At 47.1% G+C, this 24010-nt stretch overlaps 2 protein-coding genes and 1 long non-coding RNA gene across 3 annotated transcripts in view; 1 reads left to right on the top strand and 2 right to left on the bottom strand.

Moving 5' to 3' along the window:
- Positions 1 to 17424, bottom strand: part of LOC135809391 (ankyrin repeat domain-containing protein 27-like) — a 39124-nt gene extending 21700 nt beyond the window's left edge. The window contains exons 1-21 of the mRNA XM_065322731.1: positions 17193 to 17424; positions 16976 to 17107; positions 15198 to 15257; positions 14513 to 14597; positions 13777 to 13851; positions 12684 to 12772; positions 12139 to 12198; positions 10969 to 11025; positions 10570 to 10635; positions 9865 to 9941; positions 9609 to 9654; positions 9212 to 9290; positions 8476 to 8542; positions 8025 to 8084; positions 6966 to 7035; positions 6644 to 6727; positions 5767 to 5897; positions 5336 to 5433; positions 4988 to 5103; positions 3757 to 3849; positions 3370 to 3469 (exon numbers count right to left, since the gene is read on the bottom strand). Of these exons, the coding sequence (XP_065178803.1) occupies positions 3370 to 3469; positions 3757 to 3849; positions 4988 to 5103; positions 5336 to 5433; positions 5767 to 5897; positions 6644 to 6727; positions 6966 to 7035; positions 8025 to 8084; positions 8476 to 8542; positions 9212 to 9290; positions 9609 to 9654; positions 9865 to 9941; positions 10570 to 10635; positions 10969 to 11025; positions 12139 to 12198; positions 12684 to 12772; positions 13777 to 13851; positions 14513 to 14597; positions 15198 to 15257; positions 16976 to 17107; positions 17193 to 17294 (1747 nt within the window). The 5' untranslated portion in view covers positions 17295 to 17424. The remainder of the gene's footprint in view (positions 1 to 3369; positions 3470 to 3756; positions 3850 to 4987; positions 5104 to 5335; positions 5434 to 5766; positions 5898 to 6643; positions 6728 to 6965; positions 7036 to 8024; positions 8085 to 8475; positions 8543 to 9211; positions 9291 to 9608; positions 9655 to 9864; positions 9942 to 10569; positions 10636 to 10968; positions 11026 to 12138; positions 12199 to 12683; positions 12773 to 13776; positions 13852 to 14512; positions 14598 to 15197; positions 15258 to 16975; positions 17108 to 17192) is intronic.
- A 599-nt stretch (positions 17425 to 18023) lies between these two features.
- On the bottom strand, positions 18024 to 22235 carry LOC135809390 (uncharacterized). Its single transcript, XR_010552188.1, has 2 exons — positions 21871 to 22235; positions 18024 to 19541 (listed from the first exon to the last, which is right to left on the bottom strand). It is a non-coding gene; the product is annotated as an uncharacterized LOC135809390 (long non-coding RNA).
- A 256-nt stretch (positions 22236 to 22491) lies between these two features.
- Positions 22492 to 24010, top strand: part of LOC135809388 (ubiquitin-protein ligase E3B-like) — a 25971-nt gene continuing 24452 nt past the window's right edge. Inside the window, exon 1 of the mRNA XM_065322728.1 lies at positions 22492 to 22945. Within this exon, the coding sequence (XP_065178800.1) occupies positions 22835 to 22945 (111 nt within the window). The 5' untranslated portion in view covers positions 22492 to 22834. The remainder of the gene's footprint in view (positions 22946 to 24010) is intronic.

Here is a 24010-nt window from a genome sequence, read left to right as displayed (position 1 = left end):
CCCACCGAACGTAAGACGCAAGTTTTTCGATGACTTGCAACGAGTTGTGGACAGTATCCCATCCAGAGATGTTCTTGTGCTCCTTGGGGATTTGAACGCGCGCGTCGGGTCCAGCACTGACTATGCAGACAGCGCTGTGAGTCGTATCGATGGCATGCCAGGGGATGAGCGGATGTGGGGTTGTGTCTTGGGCCAATTTGGCCTTGGAAATTGCAATCGGGCTGGTGAGGAGCTGTTGTCATTCTGTGCAGCTAATCAATTGTCAGTAATGAATACATGGTACAAGAAGGGACGAAGTAAGCGTGGAACATGGACTCATCCAGCCACTCGCCAAGTGCATCTCATTGATTATGTCATCATGCGTACAGCTCATTGCTGCTACTGTAAGGACGTTGGTGTTGTCCGCGGCGCACTGTGCTGGACTGACCACTACATGGTTCGGGCCAAGCTTGTCCTGGACTTCGTCCAACGTAGATCCACTGTCCCTAAGCGGAGGTCGTATGCCACCCATCGCCTGCGTGAGCCTGATACGTTACTGCAGTACCGAGAGTCAATGGAGGCAGCCTGTGGTGGCGCGGTCGGTGGTGGCCAGAGTGTTGAAGAGACCTGGAATTCCCTTCGTGATGACATCACCAGCGTAGCGGAGAGAACACTGGGCCATGGTCGGCGGCGGCAACCAGACTGGTTTCTGGAGAATAGGGCAGCATTGGAGCCACTTATTGAGGCGAAGCGACGTGCCCATGAACGAATGTTGTCGGCAGGCAATCAAACGACACGTTCCGGATTTAGATCAGCCCAGCGGTCGGTTGCGAGGGCGGTGCGTGGTGCAAAGGAACAATGGATCCGTGAGGTGGTCGGTGATGCTGAGCGTGCTCAAAGGGATGGCTGTGTGAGGTGGAAATGCATCCGAAAATTGCAGCGAGTGGATGATGGCAGGCGTACGGTCACACCCTCGGCGGTTTATGATGGAGACGGACACCTTACTGACAGCCCGGAAAGTCTTGTTACGCGTTGGCATGCACACTTCGACAGAGTGCTCAACATTGCTAGTCAGTTTAGTATGCATGTCATTGATAACATGCCTACTGCTGAGCCGCGTCATGAACTTGACATGGCCCCGACATTTGAGGAGGTGATGGCTGCGATGCGGAGGATGAGTAGGGGCACGGCTGGTGGCTCGTCAGGTATTGTGCCGGAATTGGTGCTGGGTGGCGGTCTTGCTCTCCACCGGCGTATTCATTCTCTGATTTCCCAGATTTGGGCAGGTGGCTCCGTTGTTTCTGAGTGGCGCGACGCTGAGATTGTACCCATACCGAAGAAAGGCGACCTACGGTCATGTGACAATTGGCGAGGCATCAGCCTGTTGGATGTAGTCGGTAAGCTGTTTGCACGGGTTATCCAGGATCGCCTTCAGGAACTGTCCGAGGATGTGCTGCCTGAGTCACAGTGCGGTTTTAGGAAGGGACGTGGGTGCGTCGACATGGTGTTTGTGGCGCGCCAGCTAATCGAGAAGGCCATCGAACATGATACGCCACTGTATGTCATATTTGTCGACCTGAAGAAGGCTTATGACAGCATACCTCGTGAGGCGTTGTGGCTTGTCCTCGGGAAGCTCGGTATTCCACCTACCCTTCTCAGCTTGATTCGGTCCCTACATGTCGGCATGAGGGCTCGGGTTCGTATATCTGGTCGCTTGACGGAGGACATATATGTTAACAATGGTCTTCGCCAAGGCTGTACTCTTGCCCCCACCCTATTCAATCTGTATTTTGCTGCCGTAATGTCGTCTTGGCGTTCCCGCTCTTCTGTTCCCGGCGTGTCCCTGCGCTCACGCCCTGGCCGGAAGCTTGTTGGGGATCGAACAACCAAGGCGCGACTGAACACGTACCAAGTTACCGAGTCCCAGTTCGCTGATGATGCCGCTGTATACACCACATCAAGTCAGACAAGAGAACATCTGGAGACCCTGGCAAACGAGTTCATCGCCTGTGCCTCTCAGTGGGGTCTCACTGTCAGCATCGCCAAGACAAAGGCCATAGCAGTCGGCCCGGGGGACCTACAACCTGATGTCGTCCTCGATGATGGTGGAGTTGTGGAGATGGTCTCCGGCTTTACTTACCTCGGTAGTGTGGTGAGTTGCGATGGGTCACTGGACGTGGAGATCACCTCCCGCTTGGCCAAGGCATCTCGTGTGTTTGGTTGCCTCCTGACCCCGATTTTCCGGTGCCGGGGTTTATCCATCGACATTAAGTGCACGGTATATCGCGCTTTTGTCCTGAGCACTCTGTTCTACGGTGCAGAGACATGGGCTGTGAAGGCTACCCACGTCCATCGGCTGACCGTCTTCCATCGCTCCTGTATTCGGTCTATCCTCGGTGTATCGCGGATCCAGCAGTGGGAGGACAGGCTCACATCGGCAGAATTGGGCAGGCGATTTGGCATGTCTCTTGACATCTCCGATTTGCTCCGACAGCATCGTCTGCGCTGGCTGGGGCACATTGCCCGTATGGAGGAACGCCGCACTCCGCAGCAGATGGTATTTGGCGAGTTATATGCCACTCGCCCCCGCCACGGTCCGAAGAAGCGATGGCGTGACGTTGTTGTCACTGATCTAGCTGCGGCACAGATCGGAGAGGGAGAATGGTTCCATCAAGCCCAGGATCGCCCAACCTGGAAGCGGTTGTGTCGTCAGCAGCCTCCTCCACCCGGACCGAAAGAGTTCCGTTGCGCATGTGGCCGTCCCTTTGGCCGCATTGGGGACCTGAGGAGGCACGCCCCCCACTGCCGCGTCTGAGCCATCATCGCTACGCGATGGGCGTCCAAGGTCCAAGGTCCAAGGTGTGTGTGTGTGTGTGTGTGTGTGTGTGTGTGTGTGTGTGTGTGTGTGTGTGTGTGTGTGTGTGTGTGTGTGTGTGTGTGTGTGTGTGTGTGTGTGTGTGTGTGTGTGTGTGTGTGTGTGTGTGTGTGTGTGTGTGTGTGTGTGTGTGTGTGTGTGTGTGTGTGTGTGTGTGTGTGTATGTGCACTGCCACCACCCAAAGGCTAGAGAACGGGACAAGTTTCCGCATATTTGTATCTGCTCTCACTGGTTCCGACTAGTCTCGCATCTGGAGCGCCATCAGGTGGCAAGCTCCTTCTCTCTCTCTCTGCTGCCCCTCCGGGGCCCATGTGACCCTAGTGGTAGTGACTCTACAAGACAGGACAGGTGTGTGTGTGCATGTGCACGCGTGTATGACTGTATGTATGTGTCACTGTATCCTCATGTGACAATCGCATTGGTGAGCCTACACCACACAGCAGCATTGCACCCCCCACACACACAGATTACATATAAATATAAACTTATAACTGTTGGGCACTTTGTCACTTACCATACCCCCACCGTGCAGCAAGATGCAGTGGTGTATCTCCACGCTCATTAGAGACGTTGCAGTCAACATCGACTCTCAATGTAAATAGAGCACGAGCCACCTTTGATGAAGAAGGAAACACACGCACACACACACACACACGCACACACACACACACACACACACACACACACACACACACGCACACACACACACACACCCAAACAAAAGGCGATTCGCGCCTGAGGTGACGACTTTCAAGTTTTGCGCATGTCAAACTGCAAACTTTCACTCAACCCTTTTCTTAACTCGACCACCAAGATTATTAACTCATTCGCGCTGCTTTGGACAATAGCAAGTTACTAACAGGATTGGCGTCAGTTTACATATGCTGATCATTGATCTAACCTCCTCGTGGCCATTTGCTGAAGCAAGATGAAGCAGGGTGTTCCCGTCATTGTCCTGGGCATTGATGTCATCAAGTCGGCCTAGCAACACACTCTGAGAAAGAAAAAGAGAGAGAGAGAGAGAGAGAGAGAGAGAGAGAGAGAGAGAGAGAGAGAGAGAGAGAGAGAGAGAGAGAGACATAGACAGAGAGAGAGAGAGAGAGAGAGAGAGAGAGAGAGAGAGAGAGAGAGAGAGAGAGAGAGAGAGAGAGAGAGAGAGAGAGAGACAGACAGAGACAGACAGAGATGGATAGGTACATGACTGAGGTTCAGCAATAGTACCTGGCCGATCAGCTCAAACTTGTGCTAGCAACAAGCAGTCCAACGCACCCCTGGTTGCTTAGGGATAGGATTTGACACACACAACCACACTTACACTTGCACATGCTCATCGCGGAAGTGCTGATAGTGAACAACACACGTTACCGTATTTCCCCGTAAGTTAGTACGTACTAACTTTCGAACTTAGCAGCCACATGAGTACTAACGTTCGGGGGTGGTACTATCTTTCGGGGAGTACTTTTTTATCGGGGGTAAATGACACGCAGTGAGAAGCCTGCGCAACTCTAGTGTCCGTGCATATGATGTATGTACTGTACGGTGTCTGTACATGTAGGACGGGTACGAACTTACTATCTTTCGGGGGGAACTGTCTTTCGGGGTGATAACCTCGGCAGTGGAAAGTGTACTTCGAAGTATTTTTATAGGGGGGTACTAAGTCATTGGGGAGAACTTACTTACGGGGAAATACGGTAGTTGGACATGGGATAACACCATTCACAGCTTGCACGGCTGATGAGTTGACTGCCACTTATTTAAGCCCGCTCTTCCACAACACAGCTGTGTGAAGGGGCTTTTCTGATCAGTGAGTCCATACTTTTTAAGATTCTTTTGATTTTCTTCTCTTTCTCATTCTCCTATCTTGTATTTCATTCTCCTGGATGGTTAACAACAGCCAGCACATGCCAGAGTATGTGGTGTGGTGAATGTTGAGAAATGTAGAAAAAAGAGAAGAAAAATGGGAAATCAAAAGCACACGTGTGTGCACGCACACACACATATGCATGCACGCACACACACATATGCATGCAAGCACACTTGCTTGTACACTCAAGCTAAAATGGAGCAGCGTAGATGCTTCCCACTGTTGAAAATCATGTGGCTTAACAGGGCCCAGGCAATTAGCAACCTACCACCACTGACAGATGTCCACGTCGACATGCCAAGTGCAGTGCTGTACTGGAGTGGTAGTCAGTACTGCTGGCAACGGCTCCACAATCTAGCAGAAGCTCTACCATCTGTCCATGACCTGCAGGGTCCAGCCAGTACACAAGGCCACCAACAGCAACAGCAACAGCAACAACATTGTCAGCAAGTGTGAGAACATTCGCCCCCTTTCTCATAGTATCACTGGAGAGCTAATCGATACCACTGTTCTCTTCACATTCCTTGGTAGAACTTTGGGAACACAACAGACGGCATGAAGTGATGGTCTACAGTTTCTGACACAGCTATACTGCATACAGTGCAGCTCAACTAACCATTCTCAGCTGCAACGTGCAGGGCGGTGCGTCCTAGGTCATCACGAGAGTTGGCTGCCACTTCCATAGGATCACCGGCTGCTGGAGTGCCACTCACACTGCAAGCATAAAGCACCATCACACAAACATGTTGTTGAACCGTACGCAAATCATGACATGAGAAAGAGCTTGTGTGAGCATGGAGATATGTAGTTAGCTAGGAACACGGTTGGCTCGCCTTTTGAGCTTGCACTGTTCATCGGGGATACCATGTATTCTGGACAGTGGCGTGAGCTAGTAAACTCAATTTCAATGGCAGGAACAGCACAAGCCCACATGTTGAAGAGACCAATTTCCTTAGCACTCATGATGGCAAGTACAAAACTCCGCACAGTGATCAGGGGTCACACACAGAGGAACACAAACAACAGCAGCGGCGGCAGCAACCTTACCCTGACAGTAGCTTGTCACAGTCGGCACATGAGCACAGCGGGTGACACATCTGTTCCAATATGGTGTTGCTGACTTCCAACTTGGCAGTCAGGCGTCGTGTCACTGTCTCTAGATCGTTTTGACGTACGTACTACGGCGCACAACAGTGGCAACACAAAACAAAAACGGAAAAAAGGTAAACGTTACATCAGCAGGGCTGTGAACAAAGCAACATGATCATTGACCACTGCACTCTAAAGAGATGGCTCTGTGGAGTTGACTGTATGTCAAGAGGTCACAACATACACCCTACACTGTCTTTGCTCACAAGCGGTGAGTGTACACAGCATAGCCACTGATTGGATACAAGCACGTGTGTGGCTTGGCGCGGTGTTGCAGTGGAGTATCAATACCAACCTAGGCTGTGTTTACATGAGACGTTTCAACCCGGGTCAGATTTCAACCCGCCATGTGCACAAAATGAATGGCGCGTTTACATGACGCATTGCGTTTGACCCGGGTTGAAATTTCGCCCCGGGTTGATTTCAACCCGGGTCAAGAAAATCGTACAAACGTACTTCTGTGCGTATCTCGCGCCAGGTTTGAACAGCACTGCACATGCAAATTTCGCGCGAACGGATTCACGTGACCATGCAGGACTGAAGAAGTGGACTTTTGGCGGCATATCAGTATTTGACCCGGGTCAACTGTCTTCATGTAAACGCTCACCTCTTTTGTCTATCGTACAGACTTTCAACCCGGGCTGAACTCGACCCGGGTTGAAATTTCTCATGTAAACACAGCCTTACAGATCCAGCTGTGATATGGCAGGGTGTCTACTGGATCTACGGAAACACAACTAAAGCAGATTGGTGGGTGCAATACACATGGTCCTACCTCGAAAAATACATCAATAGCCGTCTGTCCAGCACTGGAGTCGGAATGCTGACGAAGAAAATTAGAATTGGGCGCCGACTTTGCCTGCAGGTATTGCACACAGAAACACCCAAGAAAGTGACTCATGTGTGCACAACCAAGGAATAGATTAATACGACTTTCTGAAACACAGCATCTAGGCCTGTGTCCACCTGTATGTCTCTTTTTTCTCACCCACCTACACACAGAGAAAGATACAGACAGATGGGCAGGCAGGCAGGTAGACAGACATACATACATACTCGGCAGTGCATGTACGGCAGAGATACACAACAGCACTAACCAGCTGGTCACTGTTGACTTGATCATTCATGACATGCTCCACGGCCGCTTCAAACGATGACAATACAAATCTATGCACAACAACAACAACAATAACAACAACAACAACAACAACAACAACAACAACAACAACAAATCATTTACTGGCGATGGTGCCATCATGAGAATAAAGAATTCAAATTCAAACAACACACGCACGCACACACACATACATACATACAGACCAGCAGCAGAAGAGGGGACACTCACATACATACAAAGGGTCGTAGCAGCGGATCTGGACGATCTGGACATAGATGGATTGGGAACTTGCCAGTAGGGGACACATGACCCCGGACAATTCGACTGGGGAGCAGTGGATATTACCAAGAGTACATAACCCCCAAGAGTGTGCAACTGCCTGCACCGCCTCTATACAGTGCTGCGACGGCAGAACTTCACATCACGCGACATAGTTCAAAAGGTTACGCTGGCAAACAGTGCACAGTGACCACATGAGAGTTGAACCCAAAGCAGGGTTGCGTACAACCCTGCATCTATCATGCACAAGGTGCAAACAATGTGTACGGGTTCGGCACGTGATGTGAAGTTCTGCCGTCGCAGACCCCATAGCTGGAGTTGCACACTCTTGGGGGTTATGTACTCTTGATATTACGAACTTTAAGATCACATAAGTACTAACACTATGTACGTAGTCCACAGTACATATAAATGTACTTTAACCAAATGTTCCATTCTACTACCGTAATGACGCACATAAAGGCCCATGCGCTTATGAGTGAGTTTTTTGCATTATTTGCTATTTTTGCGGGTCGTTTTGTCTCACACATGGGCGCATGCGCTTGAGTTGCTAGTGTACCGGTACCATGCATAATTATGCACATAGTGCAATACCGCAATGCACATTGAACTATGTGAATATGGTGTTTTTGTGGTGTCTGTTTGTCACGGGATGTACTGCATTTAGGTTCACTTATAAGCCCATGCGCTTATTTGTGAGGGTGCGCTTATGCCCGGGTATAGGCACATGCTCATATACGCGCGTCACTATGGTACTTACACAAATTCTCCACTGCCAGCAGAGGACATAAAATGTGTGATGTACAACATGTTTCCCTTCCTGTACAGCAAAGCACAAGCAGCAAATACACACTCACACAGGCAAAGAACGCAACACAAAGACAAGGACTGCTTGAATTTCCACATATATGCCCATCCATTTCAACCCAGCCCTTGAACTCTACCAGAGCTTTGCATTATCCATTGTTTGATATGCCATCTTGAATGCCAAGCATGATGACGGTATGCAGAGAAACTACCTAATCGTGTTCAAGGCACGCAACCAACACTTCCGCCACTTTAGGCTCAAGCACACAGGGTGCAAGCCAATGAAAGAACACACATGCACTGTACGTCTCACAGAATTGTGATGACCTGTGCGCTAAATCAAGTTGTGCTACATAATGGGCTGTGACAAAGACAAGAGACAAGACATAGACTCTGGCACTCACCAGTTCGCAATATCAGAACGGATGAGTAAAAGAATGAGAAGTGGAAGTAGGTCATCGGCCGTCACTCCTAACAAAAGCAAAACCAGACAACAGCATGATTGGAATGAATTGCATGTCCATTGAGTAACATGTGTGCTCCACAGTTCTACCAAAAAGTTTTAAAAAAACAGTATCGAAAAAACCCAATGACGACCTACAAAGAAAACAGGGGGAGGGGAGGGGGAAGGGGAAGGATGAAATGATCGAGTCCTGATGAAGATCACGCTGCAACACCATATTATAATGCATGAGTAATTTGAAACCCACAGCCCTCGTGGACAATGCTGTGAAGACACAGAATAATGCCATGTTACTACATGTATTATCTCAAACAGAGCTCTCTGCTGAAATGTGATTGGAGGTTGGCCACCACCCAATTATCTGTTTGCATTCAATTTGTTTTGTCCATTGTTTTGCTTGTTTTTGGGAACACAGCCCCATGCTGTGTGTGATCAGTCGTGTTGAGTGTAAACTACCCAACTATCTACATTGTCCTACTGCTATTATAAATAAGTCAAAGGTTTAATGTGAACACCTATAACATACAGCTGAAGTGATCAAAATTCAAATAGCCTTCAATACATGCACACACAAAGTACAACGTGTTGCACAGTGCATCAACTCCTTCATTCCGTAGAAATGGTACTTCATGAAATGAATCGCCTGTAAGAGCAAAAAAATATCGCATAACGCTCACCTTCCTGACCAGCAGTAGGAGATGACAGAGCGAGGATAACTCGACGCAAGCAGAACGCTTTGTCGAGAGGAGTTGAATACTACGCCACCAGAAAGCATCCACACAAGCAACGATGCAACACCAGAAACAGCAGAAGTCAGCTACAGAATAGAATGTGACATACTTACTTCATGCTTGGCAAAAGAAGGTTGCCCTGAAAAGTGCCAATTCTCCGAGGAGAGACCCCCCCCCCCCCGAAAAAAAGAGCTGGTGGAAATTCAACTAACACGCCGCAAGCAACCCAACAAACAAGCCTGCACGCAGTTTCGGACCAGTACGGCATACCATGCAACTGCTTGTATGCAAGCAAGAACACCAACTGGGCTCCACACAAAGAAGCACACTAGTATGAATATACCTTATTCAATGAGGACAACTCTCGGCGTGCCTTGGGGATACCTGCACTGCAACCACGGCAAACAAAACAGGCAACAGCAGCAGAAACAAAACAGTGTTCAAACCCTAATCAAGAGCTGAATACTGTACAGAGCACTGAGCAAGAAGGACAACGCAGGGCACAGAGCAAGAAGGACAACGCAGGGCACTGAGCAAGAAGGAGTTGTCATGTGCACAGCTCGTGCATGTATGTTGTAGTACGACGAGATAGAACTCACCACTGGCTGGATTCCAAGCCGAAATCTGTTGCACTCGTCTCCTGTAGATTGCGTGTTTTCTTATTTAGAGCTGCATCCTGAACACACATACCCACACAGACACATACACACACACGTCATCGTAATAACACATACACACACAGACACACACACACACACGTCATCGTAATAATTATGAGTATAATATTAGGTACAATATGAGCGAATACGGAGGTGGAGGAGGAACACCTATCTTGACTTCCATGGGGACACCAGGATGAACGTTGTCAAGAGTTTTCTTGTCGAAGTTGCTCGCAGAAGAGCTATTGCCAGGAGCATATCGTAGAACACCCAAGGAACCAGCAGGCAGAAAGAACTGATTGACATGGACTACGGAAAAGATGCCTGAGCATCCCTAAGAAACTGCAAGTTTTCAGTTTAGTTAACATGCACTACAGGTCATAGGTCAGAAAAGGATGAGGACAATCAAGAAAGAAGCTTCCTTTCCAATCCAAGCAAGGACTATTCTGGCGATGGATATCCCTTCACCAGGTTGGTCCTTGCGTTTGCCATTACATGTACTTCCATTTCACAGAGATCCAGGTCAGACAGCACTGAAGGAACACGTGTTCGCAAAGTATAACCAGAATGATCCCATCTGATTGTGAGCAGTATGTGCAGTGCATGCAACAACAGGACAACACCTTGATAAGGTCAGTCACTTACGTCCTTGGCAGCGAGAGCACAGCTAGCAGGGAAGATTTTGTTGTGGAGAGTCTCCATGACATAAGTCTAAAGAAAGATGTTCAGACCACGAGCATGCCAGACACAGTAAAAACAAGCACTCAAATGTATTGCAACGTGACCTGAAAGATGATGCAGGTACTAGTGCGGGGCAGAATATGACATACAAGTTACAACACAACAAAAGCCATAAACTGATCACTCATTCCTAACACACACTCAATGGTTTCTTGGCTGTGAATAAACTCCTCTTCTTATTACACCAAATTTCGGGCATGCCCCATCATTAGGGTTCTAGGGTTTGAGGGCCACTGCCCCTACTAGCAACAGTTCAACCAAACCCTGCCAGGTACATGTGTGTGGGTGTAAGTCAAAATTTACCTCTACTGCCAATTTGATATTGGCCATGTATGCTTGATTCTGGCGAGACAGCTTGCGCTAACAAAAATAGACAAGAACATGAAATAAATGAGTATTAACAGCACTCACCTACAGGCAGGCAGGCAGACAGACAGACAAACAGACAGACAGACATGCAGACAGACACATACACACCCACGCATACACTCACTCACAATCCTGCCCATCCCTGAAGCGATGCTAGCGAACAAGCTATGTTAGACAGAGCAACTTGTGCTGGGATTACACCATTCAACAGCTTGCATGGCTGATGAATTGACCGCCAATAATTTTAGCCTGGTCTATACCACACGCCTGGTTGAAGTGGCCCGCCACGGACACACACACACACACACACACACACACATACGCACGTACACACGCACACACGCACGCACACATGTACACACACATGCACACAAGCACAGAGTAAGGAAGGCATGTGCGCATACAGTCTGTAGATCATGAGCCTTGGCATTGCCCGTCGCTGCTTATATCCTCCTTTGCAAACATCAACGGTTTTCTCAAAACAATGGGATACACAACGAGGGCGGTCATATAATAGGACACGGCAACAATTGTCATAGTAATCAGTGCTAGTATGGCCTGCAGTCAGTGCTCGAAGGGTCATTAATAATCTTTCCACAAAGCACAAGTCTACCAGTATCACGTAAGCAAACAGTAGGGAGGTTTAGTCCCACGTAACGGATATGGGAACGTGGGTGATACACGTAAAGTTCATGGAATGGACCCACGTTCGCAATGTTGTCTTTAGTCGCACGGAACAAACAAAAGCATGAAGCGAAAGGCCCAAACTTGGTCAAAGACGAAGCTTCGAAGCTCATCGAATATTTTGATTTCGTGCTTCGGAAACTTCTTCAGCTGGGCACCCTCACAGCTTGCACAATGCGCTCCATTCTGATTTTCACCCACGTTTTGGCGGAACGTGGGTGAGCCTCCATACACGGTATGTCGTGAATCAGAAACGTCTGTACATGGGTCACTGAGTATCACGTGGTACACACACGTAAAGTACACACGGATTACGTGGGACTGAACCTCCCTAATACCACTACACGGCAGTATGTAGCTGTCAGGAGAACCGGGTCCTACAACAATGTGCTGCATGTAATAATATAATACCATACTCACCACACTGCCGTCCTTCAGCACAGTCTGCATTGTCCTTGTAATTGTGGCTCGAACGGCATCCTAAACACAAAGGAGGATAACAGTAGTTCCAGCTTTGAAATGTGTTCCACAAACAAGTTCATGGTTTGCGTGAGATAGGAACATGACAGGCCATAGGCCATGCTCGCAATCACGGTCTTGTGTTGCATTGACCACAGATCACATACAACTTCAAAGTCAGAGGTGGAAAGTTGGAAACAAACATCGTTTTATCAAACTTTTACGCAGGCCCAGCAGAACCGGTCCTGTTGGTCATGCTATAGCCGGACCAACAACTTGACCACCGACACGTGCTTGCTGATGAGAAAGATCATGCTTACCCGTCATACTAAGCACAAAGTACAGCAGGCCATGGCTGGATCGGACAAAACGAAAACTACTTCCGCTCATCCTGCTATAGTCTCATGCTGTCTCCCTAGATGTTATGACTACCCAGTGCACATGTACACCCACCCATGTGCGTACAGACATACAGATGTAGATTGCAGGCACATGACTCAACTCACCACAGTATTTCGCAGTGCATCGCCATCGAGGATGTTCAGTGATGTCGAAACCAGCTTCAGTAGCTTATCCACCTGCTTCTGCGTGCGAACTATTCCACAAGAAGCCAACGCATACACACAGCACTCAATAAAAGATGGCATCGGTCTTCACACCAACACACGCCAACACATCAGTTCAATGTAACCAGAATATAATGCACACAAGCAGTGCCCCTACATACTTTCACCTGAAACCAGATACTTTTACCAGACACCCAGTGGTGAGTATATATTTGTGTGCTCGGGGATCAACGGATTTGTACAGTATGTACTCTGTAGAAATCAGGAAGGTTCCTGTTTCGTAAGCCTATGGAAAGAATTGACTATGCTGTCATATCCACACACGCAGACCCCCTTTTTTTTGATCGGTTTTAGGACAGCAGGTGGATTTTCGGACAATGTCTGATAAATCAGACGACAAAGCAGCAATGCATGCTGTAGTACAGTAAAGCTGACAGAAACAGTGGAAAGTCAAAATTCAAGTAAACACTTTCACGCCAATGCAGCGGCTTCAGGCACCGGTGCACAATGAACATGAACACCATTGCAATGATCGCTGGGGTTTTAGGGTCACCTCGGCAATGTACACCGCTGCATGGGGCCTCACCACCAGTACAGTGATACATGAACCTGTATAATGCTACCGCTCAGAGCCCCCCCCAACACACACCCCCACCACACACACACACACACACACACACACACACACACACACACACACACACACACACACACACACACACACACACACACACCACACCACACCACACCCGTACCCCTTATCTAGGGTTATTTGACTGAAAACAACATGTTTTGGCTTTGGACTTGGAGGAAGTGGTATTATGAGACAAGTTGGTCGATTTACCAGAGTGGTCTCCTTGAAGGAAAGGCCCTTACTGCGTATATGTAAAGAGTATTGTTAGGACACCCTACTAAAGGACCACTCCAGTGCTATGTAGTATGTGCGCAACATGAAGCACAACTGTTCAAACAATTCACTAGAATATCGGGGCGGTTTTCGCAACACGCACACAACAACAGAGACAAAACTTACCCGAATCTGCAAACAAAAACTTGCTACAATCTTCAGAAGACAGCAAGGTGGCAACTTTCATTTCCTCACATAACTCTACAACAACAACACCAGCAGCAGCAGCAGCAGCAGCAAAAAACAAAACAACAAAAAAGCAGAAGAAACAAACGTGCAATTTGGCAAATTGTACTTCGAAGTACATACTGGTACATTGAAGACATGTCCACCTCCAAGCAAGATCTATGACTATGACTAACAGGCAGCAACGGCAATAGCAACAGCAAGACTGCAAACAACAGCAGCTGTTATGGCACAAGCAGCCGCCCGAGCAGCAGCAGCAGCAGCAGCAATAGCGAAACAACACTACCAACAACAACTTGGAATGTGACATATGACACCGAAACAGCTTGCCTATACTTGTAAAAAATAGTACTAAGAATACATGCACTTGTACTAAGAATATCCATACATCTTCACAACACTCTCCAAACGGTCTCTGGGCTACACCAATCACTAAAAGAAAAAGAGATATCAAAATTATTCGAATTTCGGACAAGGCCCATCTTCAGGAATGACCCGAAAATTCGAATAATTTTAATATCTCTTTTTCTTTTAGTGATTGGTGTAGCCCAGAGACCGTTTGGAGAGTGTTTTGAAGATGTATGGATATAGTGGATGGCTACAGTGGAGTCTTCGCATTTTGAGAAATGTGTACTAAGAATAGGCTGTACAAACAGTGTATACTACAGTGACTCACCTCCCTCCAGAGGCTGGTCAACACACAGCACTATGTACTTGGCATCACGACTGCTATAGTTTGTTTCCTGAAAGAGAATACGCACCTAGAGCAGACGAACGGCAGATGAAAACGGAGATGCTAGTAACTACTGACAAGTGTTTAACCCAATACAACTGTGGGCAGTGTATAAGCTTTCCACCAAGGACCGCAGTTAGGAGAACACACCAAATGTACAATGGAAAGAAAGATGGAATATCATTTGTACAGTTCAGCCTGACATATATAGATGTGTATGCTATGCACACGAAGCACAGAAGCCACTGGAAATTCTGATGAGGCCTTTCCCACCATTACTCTTCAAAATTGGTTCGTTAGTTATGCGCAACAACAGCAAACGAAACTGGCTACTTCCAAATGAACCCTAGCCAGGATGTACAGTCCATTTCAAAACTATAGACGCGTACCTAGGCAAAAACCGTTATGCCAGCATCTATACCACATAAAATATGTGATCACTTTGTGCATAAATTTTTCCAAATTGGGCGTCTGTTATCCAATCCTTTAGAAACTATATGAGAGTAATTGTGGAGCGATCCTGAGCAAATATTCCGAAAACTATTCTCAAAAAGTTCCAGCCAAATTTGAAATATTTCAAAAACCCTACGCGTCTATAGGTTTGAAATGCACTGTAGGTATGTCTTACTGATCGGTTTGCTTCATACCCCTCGTCAGTAGTGATAATGTCGCCTTCAATTGTAACTTTCTGCACACAGCACACCAGTGAAGTCAAGGACATAAAATGAGAAGAGCTACAAGAACAATAATTGCCTGAAGTTCAAGAACAATATCCAAATAGGAAGTTTGGAAAGGCATTTGCTCTCGAATGCGATGTCCCCCCCCCCCCCCCCCCCCAAAAAAAAACAGCAACACACCGCTAGTGGCTGTAATGTGCAAATGGAGCGTGTATGGTGTGCAGGAGTTGAGATGAAAATGTCCTATCATGAATACGGGTGCAATACAGGGGTCAGTCTCACCCCAGTCCAAAAGGGGATATTTCCTCTCGACTCGTGCAGTAATGTATCAAAAGCTGAGATTGTTGGCATTTGTTGCACAACAGATATCCACAATTAACCTGTCACTATGGCTGAAAAGAATGATGCATAAAATAATGTACACTGCGTTGATCTAGCTCTCTGAACAGGGTCGCAGTACATGGTCCAGTTGGTCCGGCCATAAACCAACCAAAAATGTTGACCCACCCCATAATTCGTACAAAATGGGATTTTTGTCAATAAAAGTTCATTTCCGGTCAAGAATCCTATTTGTAGCGACTTCAATCACGTGACCGAAAGGCAGAAATCCTTCGTCGCACGAATGTATGGTGTAAGCATGGCGTGCACGAAACAATTTTTCTCTCGACGTTCTATGCCTGCCTACGCGTTATTCATGAACCTAGCGCCTTCGATTTTTACAAGATGGGCAAGCACACATGAATAGCTTTCCAACGGTGTGTCGCATGTCATAAGTCATCGATTTTTGGATATATCGCTCCGTATTTTTAGTTTTCAAAGCACTTTCGGCATCTCAGGTACCTTGCCCGTCAATGACCGAGTCACCATCGTGTTCAGAGCCCTCGAATTAGTTTAGATGGGTTCATGGTAAGGTTCTCTTCCGTAGCCGTTTTTTGCAGTTTGAAGAATTTGTGCGCAGCGGCTGAAGTCGGCTATGGAGTGCACTATTTGACGGGCTCTGCGTGACGGAGCAAGCAGACCTTTGGCTTGTAAATCCACTAGTTATGATTATGTTCTTCACGTCAAGATTCTGGAGGTGCTTGAGCAGTGAGGAGGTGATTATTTCAATCCATCGAAGCAGAGCACGTCCCGTCCAACATCTACATGTACGGCGGTTTCTCCGTCACCCTCCAAGAACACCAAAAACCCGCATATCGCGCATACATTCACTGTGTATGCATGAAATTCATGAGGTCCGGGAAACCCACTTTTGTGCCATTGCTCTGCATTCAATTGCATACATGGCCTCCGACGATTGCATACCAACTTTGAAGCCTGATATCTCCGGTTTGGGACAAGATATACCCATGAAATTTTCTGTATGTGTTCTGCAGAGGTTTCTCTTTCCAGTCCTGTAATTTGTTGGCCCTAATTGCGATTTTAGAATTTTGGACTGAAGTCGCTACTATTTGGCCGGACCACCTGAAATCGCAGTGCTACGGCTCTGCTGAACCAATAACACCATTGTGCTCATGTGATGATCCTGGTTCAAAACAAAAAATCCTGGTTCAAGCAATTGGTCAATAGGGCACATAAAAACAATAACCGTTGTAGTTTGAACGTAAGTGCTGAAGGGCTACAGGAAGTTAGCTGCTGGATATAATTCAACTGGTGCAATTTGCGAAGACCTTGTACAGTGTACTTAGTTGTAGAGGCGTTATATTTTTAAATTGAAATAATTGAAATTCACCTTTGCATTGGGTGTTACAAAATGTCGCTTTCCATCATCATCACATTCTGTTGCAGGCACTAGCAAATGATTCTCAAAGTCCTTTCGCGAATAGGACAGACGTGCCGCCGAACCTAGGCGTGGGATACACACCTAAATTTGAAGCAGAAAATCCACAGGATTAGGATGAAGCCGCATGTGCTAAACTTGAAAATATTACTATTGTTTTCTCACTCACCATCCAGCCATTATTAGTAGCAACGTCATACAGCTCAGAAAACTTTCCAGACAGAGCTTGATAAAACGGATTGTCGAGAATATCCTCGTCGTAAGAAGTCATAGTGACTGTCACAGAACGCAGAGGTCTGGGACACAATGAAAACAAGCATATCCTTCATACAAATTCGCCTTCCTCAGTGAGGGAGAAATAGAAAGTTCCCTTCTTGAATCTTCGATGCACAGTGATATTGATACTTATTGATAGCGTACAGACAGACAGTACAAAGCAGGGAGTAGTACAATACCTACTCCCTGGTACAAAGTCAGTGTCGTAGATCTTCACGAAAGCCGGAAAGGTCGCACTGGCTCTACCGTGAGTAGAGCAAAGTTACAGTACAGTGTAGATTAGTAGTACTAGTAGTACAGTACCAAGAGTAGATATCTACTCTTGGTAGTACTGTAGTACGAGTGTAGATTCTACAAACGACAATGATTGTAGACTGTCTACTCCTGAGTAGATCAGTACATGACCACGTACTAGAGTACACACACGCTACAATTTTACAAACAAAACAGTCATGCCAGGGAGCCATGTGGTGCTCGCTATGCATAATGCTCCCGTCCCTGCCTGGTACATGGTCCGGTCCTGCACATTCGAACGTTCCGGACAGCTACAACCTAGGGAGTCGTCATTTTGACGACTCACCGGTTCCGGATATATCGATAGGATCGAGAGTGCATAATATAAACAGTTTATGGACTCTTCTTGAGAGGACTCATAATTTTAAAATTTTGTAGTTTAATACAGTGTACCGGTATCACAAATAATTACACAACAGGGAACCTCAACTCGAACTTTCCAAGTACGGTCTCTTCGCTGCAACGTCAATTCAAAATAAATAATGAATTCACCAAATTTTCGGGCACAGCCCATCCTCAGGGTGAAAACAATGAACAATGACATAGATATACAAAGCTAAGAAAGCTCCTTCCCGCCATAGACTTCTTCTTCTTCTTTTCACCATTACAAATCAAGGTACAGAAAATACGTGCACATGTACCAGTGCGAGTAAGGCATGGGGTAGAAAACAGAACAAAGTCAATGCACGAAGACCAGGGAGTCGGATTAACTGGCTGCTACGTGTAAGGTGCAAATAGCAGCATTGCACCCTCAGGCTTAGCCTAGCTAAGGGTCACACTGTGAAAGGCTACAGATGTTTGATCAGTCATCATTGCAAGGCCACATACCGGTAATCCGAAAATCATCATAAAATCAAAAAAACTCGAGGCATACCGTACATGTACATAATGAAGGGGCAAATTAACGATAAGAGAGACACATGGTTATTAGCAGGTACAAGCAAGTGACAGGTTTCCAACCAGCTGACAGGGGAATGATCCAGCCGATACCAGTGACTGAACAAGAAGCCAGAAGACAAGCAAAACAGTGCAGTGCGATTATTACACATCAATATATAAAACACGACATTACAGTGTACGCATAAAACACTATTTCAACTGCTGTAAAAGCCGTGAGTGAAGCATACCTACAATAGTAGAATGTATATGTGAGGTCGGATGATACGCCAAGGGCAGGCTAAGCAGGCAATGAAGCATGGTGCATTGTGTAAAGACACTCAGGTCAATGATGAAGTTTGATTGTTGTGATAAAAGACTGTCCTACGCAAAAATCATAAAAGAATACGAAAAGAAGTCCTGAAATCTACTACGACGTAGAAAGGGAAGGAAACAGTGGGAGTCCACAGAGGTTATGTAACCTCAACAGTAACTACTTTCGGGATTGCCTCCTCAGAAACACCACTCTTGGGGCTATCGCCGTTAGTTGCTGGTGCTTGATCTTCAGGTCTACAGACATGCTTTGTGCGGTGCTGCTTCTGCTTAAAGCGAGCACCACAGTCGTCGCACGCATGCGGCCGCTCTCCCGAGTGTGTCAGAGCATGTATCCGCAAGTGACCCGACTGCCGAAAGGTTTTGCCACAGTCCAGACAGGCGTATGGCCGTTCGCCCGAGTGTAGCCGCCCATGTGCCGTCAAATGGTTGGACTGCACAAACTTACGAGAGCACACTGTACAAACAAACGGCCGTTGCTGTTGATGGCGAGCCCGTTGATGAGACGCAAGGTGGGGCGCCTGACCAAACGTCTTGCCACAGTCTTCACATTTGTGCCGCTTCTCCTGGACATGAACCGTCCGCTCATGAACTCTTAGATGCGATGACTGTCGAAATGCCTTGTTGCAAATCTCACATGAGAATGGACGTTCACCTGAATGTGTACGAAGATGGGTATTCAACTTGGATGGTGTCGGGAACGGTTTTGAACATTCAGTGCACTGCAGGTCACGTTTTCCTGAAGAACCCACAAACCAAGACACAGAAATATAATTATTTGACTTCTTAGCCCGACAATCTGCCACATACCGATCAAAGTACAGTGAAACTTCAGTATGCCATACCCATAACAGGACATACATGTGGACATCCATACTTTATTCCCGAAGCTATGTAAAAGACAGTACGTAGCGGCATCTGACATTACCAGGGTCCACAGGGCTATATTTTGTGGTTCGTGTGCCGGCTATGTTCGCATGTCACGTCACTGATCACGCGAGCAATAAAGACGTTCAAGAAATTCCATTATGGTCGTGGCATGGACAGGCACTTAGATTTGGGTGTCAGGTGAAGGCATTAAGCAAGCTGCTCACTTCACCCGTGGGTACCTACGTGCAAGAGCACATAACCCCCAAGAGTATGCAACTCGACTATGGGTGCTGTCCCGACAGATTTTCAAATTGACGTCATTTTTATGATGCAATGCGCGCGCTGTACACTTATTATCAGACATGTCCTGAACCTGTGGTGGACAAAGCCCCATTTGATCCTGTACAAGCTTGTGCGAAGAAAAAACGTGTGATGCTTTGACACCCCGTACAAATGTCGTGATTTACTGGTGAAGGAGCATTGCATCATAAAAACGACGTCAACTTGACATTACTGTGGGAGAGCAGGGTATAATTATGTACTCTTGGCGATAGCAAGAATACATAGCCCCAAAAGTGTCCAGCTGCCTGTACTATCTCTATCCAGTGCTGTGACGACACAGTTTCACATCACACAACATGATTCAAGAGGTTGCGCTGGCAAACCCAAGTGACCACCACAGAGTTGTACCCAAAACAGGGTTGCGTACAGCCCTGTGGCTACCGTGCACAGGGTGCAGATGGTGTGTTATCACATGGTGTGAAGTTCTGCCGTTGCAAACCCCATAGAGCCGAGGTGTACACTATTGGGTGTTGCGTACTCTTGCCATCTCTTGGCGACAGCAACAATCGGCAATAGTGATTGACTGATTGTAGACTACAGGTTTGCGACGGCAGAATTTCACATCATGTAAGATTTCGCGATACATGTACCTTGCTATCAGATGGTGCAATCCGCGATCATTTGGTTTATGTCATGTGACACTCTTAAATCGCAGCTCTGCATAAAGAATGAGCCAGCAATTGCACCAAACGTGTTCGAGATAACCGATGCGTACTCTTGTTAGTAGCTGCGACATGGCTTTGCTCTTCAACATTGATTTTGGAGGCACAGAGCCATAATACACATTTCGACAGCACGCAACAGCCAGCCTAGTCTATACATGTATCTTTACTTATAAAGAAGAGGCACCTGTGACGTGTGTCTGTGTGTGTGTCTGTGTGTGTGTCTGTGTGTGTCACGCTCCTTATAAAGAAGAGGCACCTGTGACGTGTGTTTTTGTGTCACGCTGAAGCGCTGCGGAGCAGCGCTGCCCTGAGCACGCGAAGCGTGCGAACAGTGTAGCACAGTGTAGCTAGCGGCCGCAGAAGCACTGAGCACGCGAAGCGTGCGAACGAAGCGTGTAGCTAGCGGAAGCAGCCACAGAAGCACTGAGCACGCGAAGCGTGCGAATCGTGTAGCCACCACCACGTGCTGAGCACGCGAAGCGTGCGAACAGTGTAGGTGGTAGCAGACACAATCAGTACGAGTAGCAGTAGCAGCCGCGCGCAGAAGCACTGAGCACGCGAAGCGTGCGAATCATGTAGCCACCTAGCCTAGGCCATAGGTAGCACTAGCAGCCGCACAAGCGCTGCGGACCACGTGAACCGTTCTCTGCAAATAGAAACATCTGCAACAAAAGGATACAAAAGATCTGCACTGACTGCACTCTGCATCTGATCTGCAGTGAAGAGCGCATCGCACTTTTGTTCGTAAGTTTATGAATTTTTTGAGCCGCTTCATCCGCCACCAGGTGATGGACAACCCTGACCAGCCTCCCGAAGGCGTAACAGACGTCCCTCCTTCTCCTTCCAACGATGAAGAACCTCCCTCACCAGGACTTCAGCGGTCTGGCCACCACCACGTGCTGAGCACGTGTGCTGTTCATGTACTTGCTTCACCCGCATGCCACATACGGCCAGGCAACGCTGGCCGGGGGTGCTGCTAGTACTGTATATTTTCTTCTTGTTTTTGCCATTCGGGGAAAAACCAATAGAATACTGCACACACGCGAGGGACAATGTTTTGGGTGTACAGGCACGTGTATGCACGTATGGAGTCAACTGTGTCCAGTACTTAGTACTAAACAGGCATGTATTATCGTGCTGCTTTGAGTTCCATCCACTGATCACAGCACTGCTGATCGTTTTTACACGCACCTGATGATGAAGCAGTCGTAATCTCGCTTGTTGGCGATGGAGATGTTGAGGAACTCTCTTGGCCGTCTCGCAGCTGACATAGAATTTCCGCAGCAGACGTCTCCAACTTATCAATTTCTTCCTCTCCAGACATGACTCCAATAAATGAAATACTACTCCTTCAACCACTGATCAAATCTTTCAGACTATTAGTGAGAAACGTTATGAAATAAACTGAGAAGCTGAAGCAAAGCAACCTAAACGATTTCTGTCACTAACGACCATAGACATAACAACAGATTACGATCTGGAAATGTAAAAGAAGACTCCTTCTTGTACTGCTGAGTTGAGTCAGAGCAGAGTTGTCTTCACTTTTGATTCGACAAAAGAAGTGGTGTTTTACGCCACACGCAGCGTCGAAAAAAGGATATCGGGTCGACCGGTCGCGGGCGGCGCCGACTTCCGAGCGGATCTAGCCTCAGACGCAAAAAATATTGTAGTGGACCTGCCCGGTTTGCACGGGAAATGTTTGAAGTATCAAATTACGTCATTCGTGTGGTGCATGTGATTCTTAATGATGTCATAAGCCAGCAAAACATAAGCTGCCAATTCAAAAAAGTATATTACAGAATATTGTCAATGAAAACGCATTGATTATTCTGTTGTGTTTGATCATTTTGTACTCTATCACTCTATCAGTCTGTAAATACAGTAGACGAAGAGCTACGTTGAACTTGAAGTGCTGTCACACAACAGCTTTACGACACGGTACTGCCTTCACGCTCATCTCATCAATTCGACAGAGTGTCGTTCTTCAAAACTTCGTCTACAAGGCAGAATAACATTGTGGTGCTGGTCTTTTGGTACGGATAACCCACTGCACTGTGGCGGCTAACTCGACAGAGCACTCAGCCGTCGTGCTCTATTTCATTATGATAAGGGAGTCGTACATCAGTGACGTCGTCCGGCAATAAGGGAGTGCAGCATGTTTGCTTCCGCACACAGTAAGAAGGATGACTTGCTACAGGACGCCCATGCCGCCAGGGAAGCTAGACGGCTGCAGGTGGTGAAGACAGATGCGGCTATCAAACTACAGGTACAGGGTATAGCCCCTTGAAGCTGGACACTCTTTCTAACACTACATACACAAGAGAGAGTTTGGAAGCTTTGTCACAACTCCGAGTTTCACGTATCTCTACGATCATCAGGTTGCCTGATGATCGTAGAGATACGTGAAACTCGGAGTTGTGACAAAGCTTCCAAACTCTCTCTTGTGTACAAGGCTCTGCCCTACATGGGCATTGAGCACTCTTCGGACAGTGAAGCACACCACTTGACTACGTAACACTACATACATGTATACAAACTTCACCTTGAGAAAAGTAATGCAAGAATTGATCAGACTATAACTGGAAAACAGACCAGAAAAAAACAGAAGATAATACAGACATTGTGTGCCTATAGGCAACAACACTGGATTGACGAAGACCTGACACCCATGGTCTGACCTAGCAGGCTATGAAGAAAGCAGCGTTGTATTGACCGAAGCCTATTATATAAACGGCTGCACTTGGCATCACTTTTACTGTTTAATAACTTTCTTGTGTTGCACTATCTGCTTGTGCGTGCATCTGGTTGTTGCCTCAGACTCCAATGCCAACACTAACAATACATGTACAGCAGAACACTATCCGAACTTCTAATTTCAATCCATGGCTTGTACTCTTTCATCCTTTTTGGACTGATGAGTGCAGAGCAGAGAAAGAGTCCGAACCCGAAAGCAATAAGAAACACAATTTCCCAACCCCAAATTTTAAACAAAGTCCATGCATACCTTGCCAGATCAGAGTGTTCAAGCTGGCAGATCCGTAACGTAGTAGCATACTGTAATGCATTTGTCACAGGCACTACCCGCACACGTCCCGGGGAGCAAAGCTTTCAATTTCTCTGTCTTCCATTTGAACACTGCCGACTCAACTGGGCAAGACTATGTCCCTATATTCTCTGTGGGCCAAAGTAGTACTACAACAAGTACTGTTGTGGACATGGAAATCCAGTCGATTGACCGGGGCCGGCGCCCTCAGCGTGTATTGAGCGTTGCATGCAAATGCACGGACATGTTGATCCAATGCGACCAGCGCGCTGCAGCGCATATACATTA

The sequence above is a fragment of the Sycon ciliatum genome, chromosome 2, assembly GCF_964019385.1.
Source record: "Sycon ciliatum chromosome 2, ocSycCili1.1, whole genome shotgun sequence".
NCBI lineage: Eukaryota > Metazoa > Porifera > Calcarea > Leucosolenida > Sycettidae > Sycon > Sycon ciliatum.
Note: the sequence above shows the minus strand (reverse complement) of the source record. Positions and strands in the feature narration are given on the sequence as shown.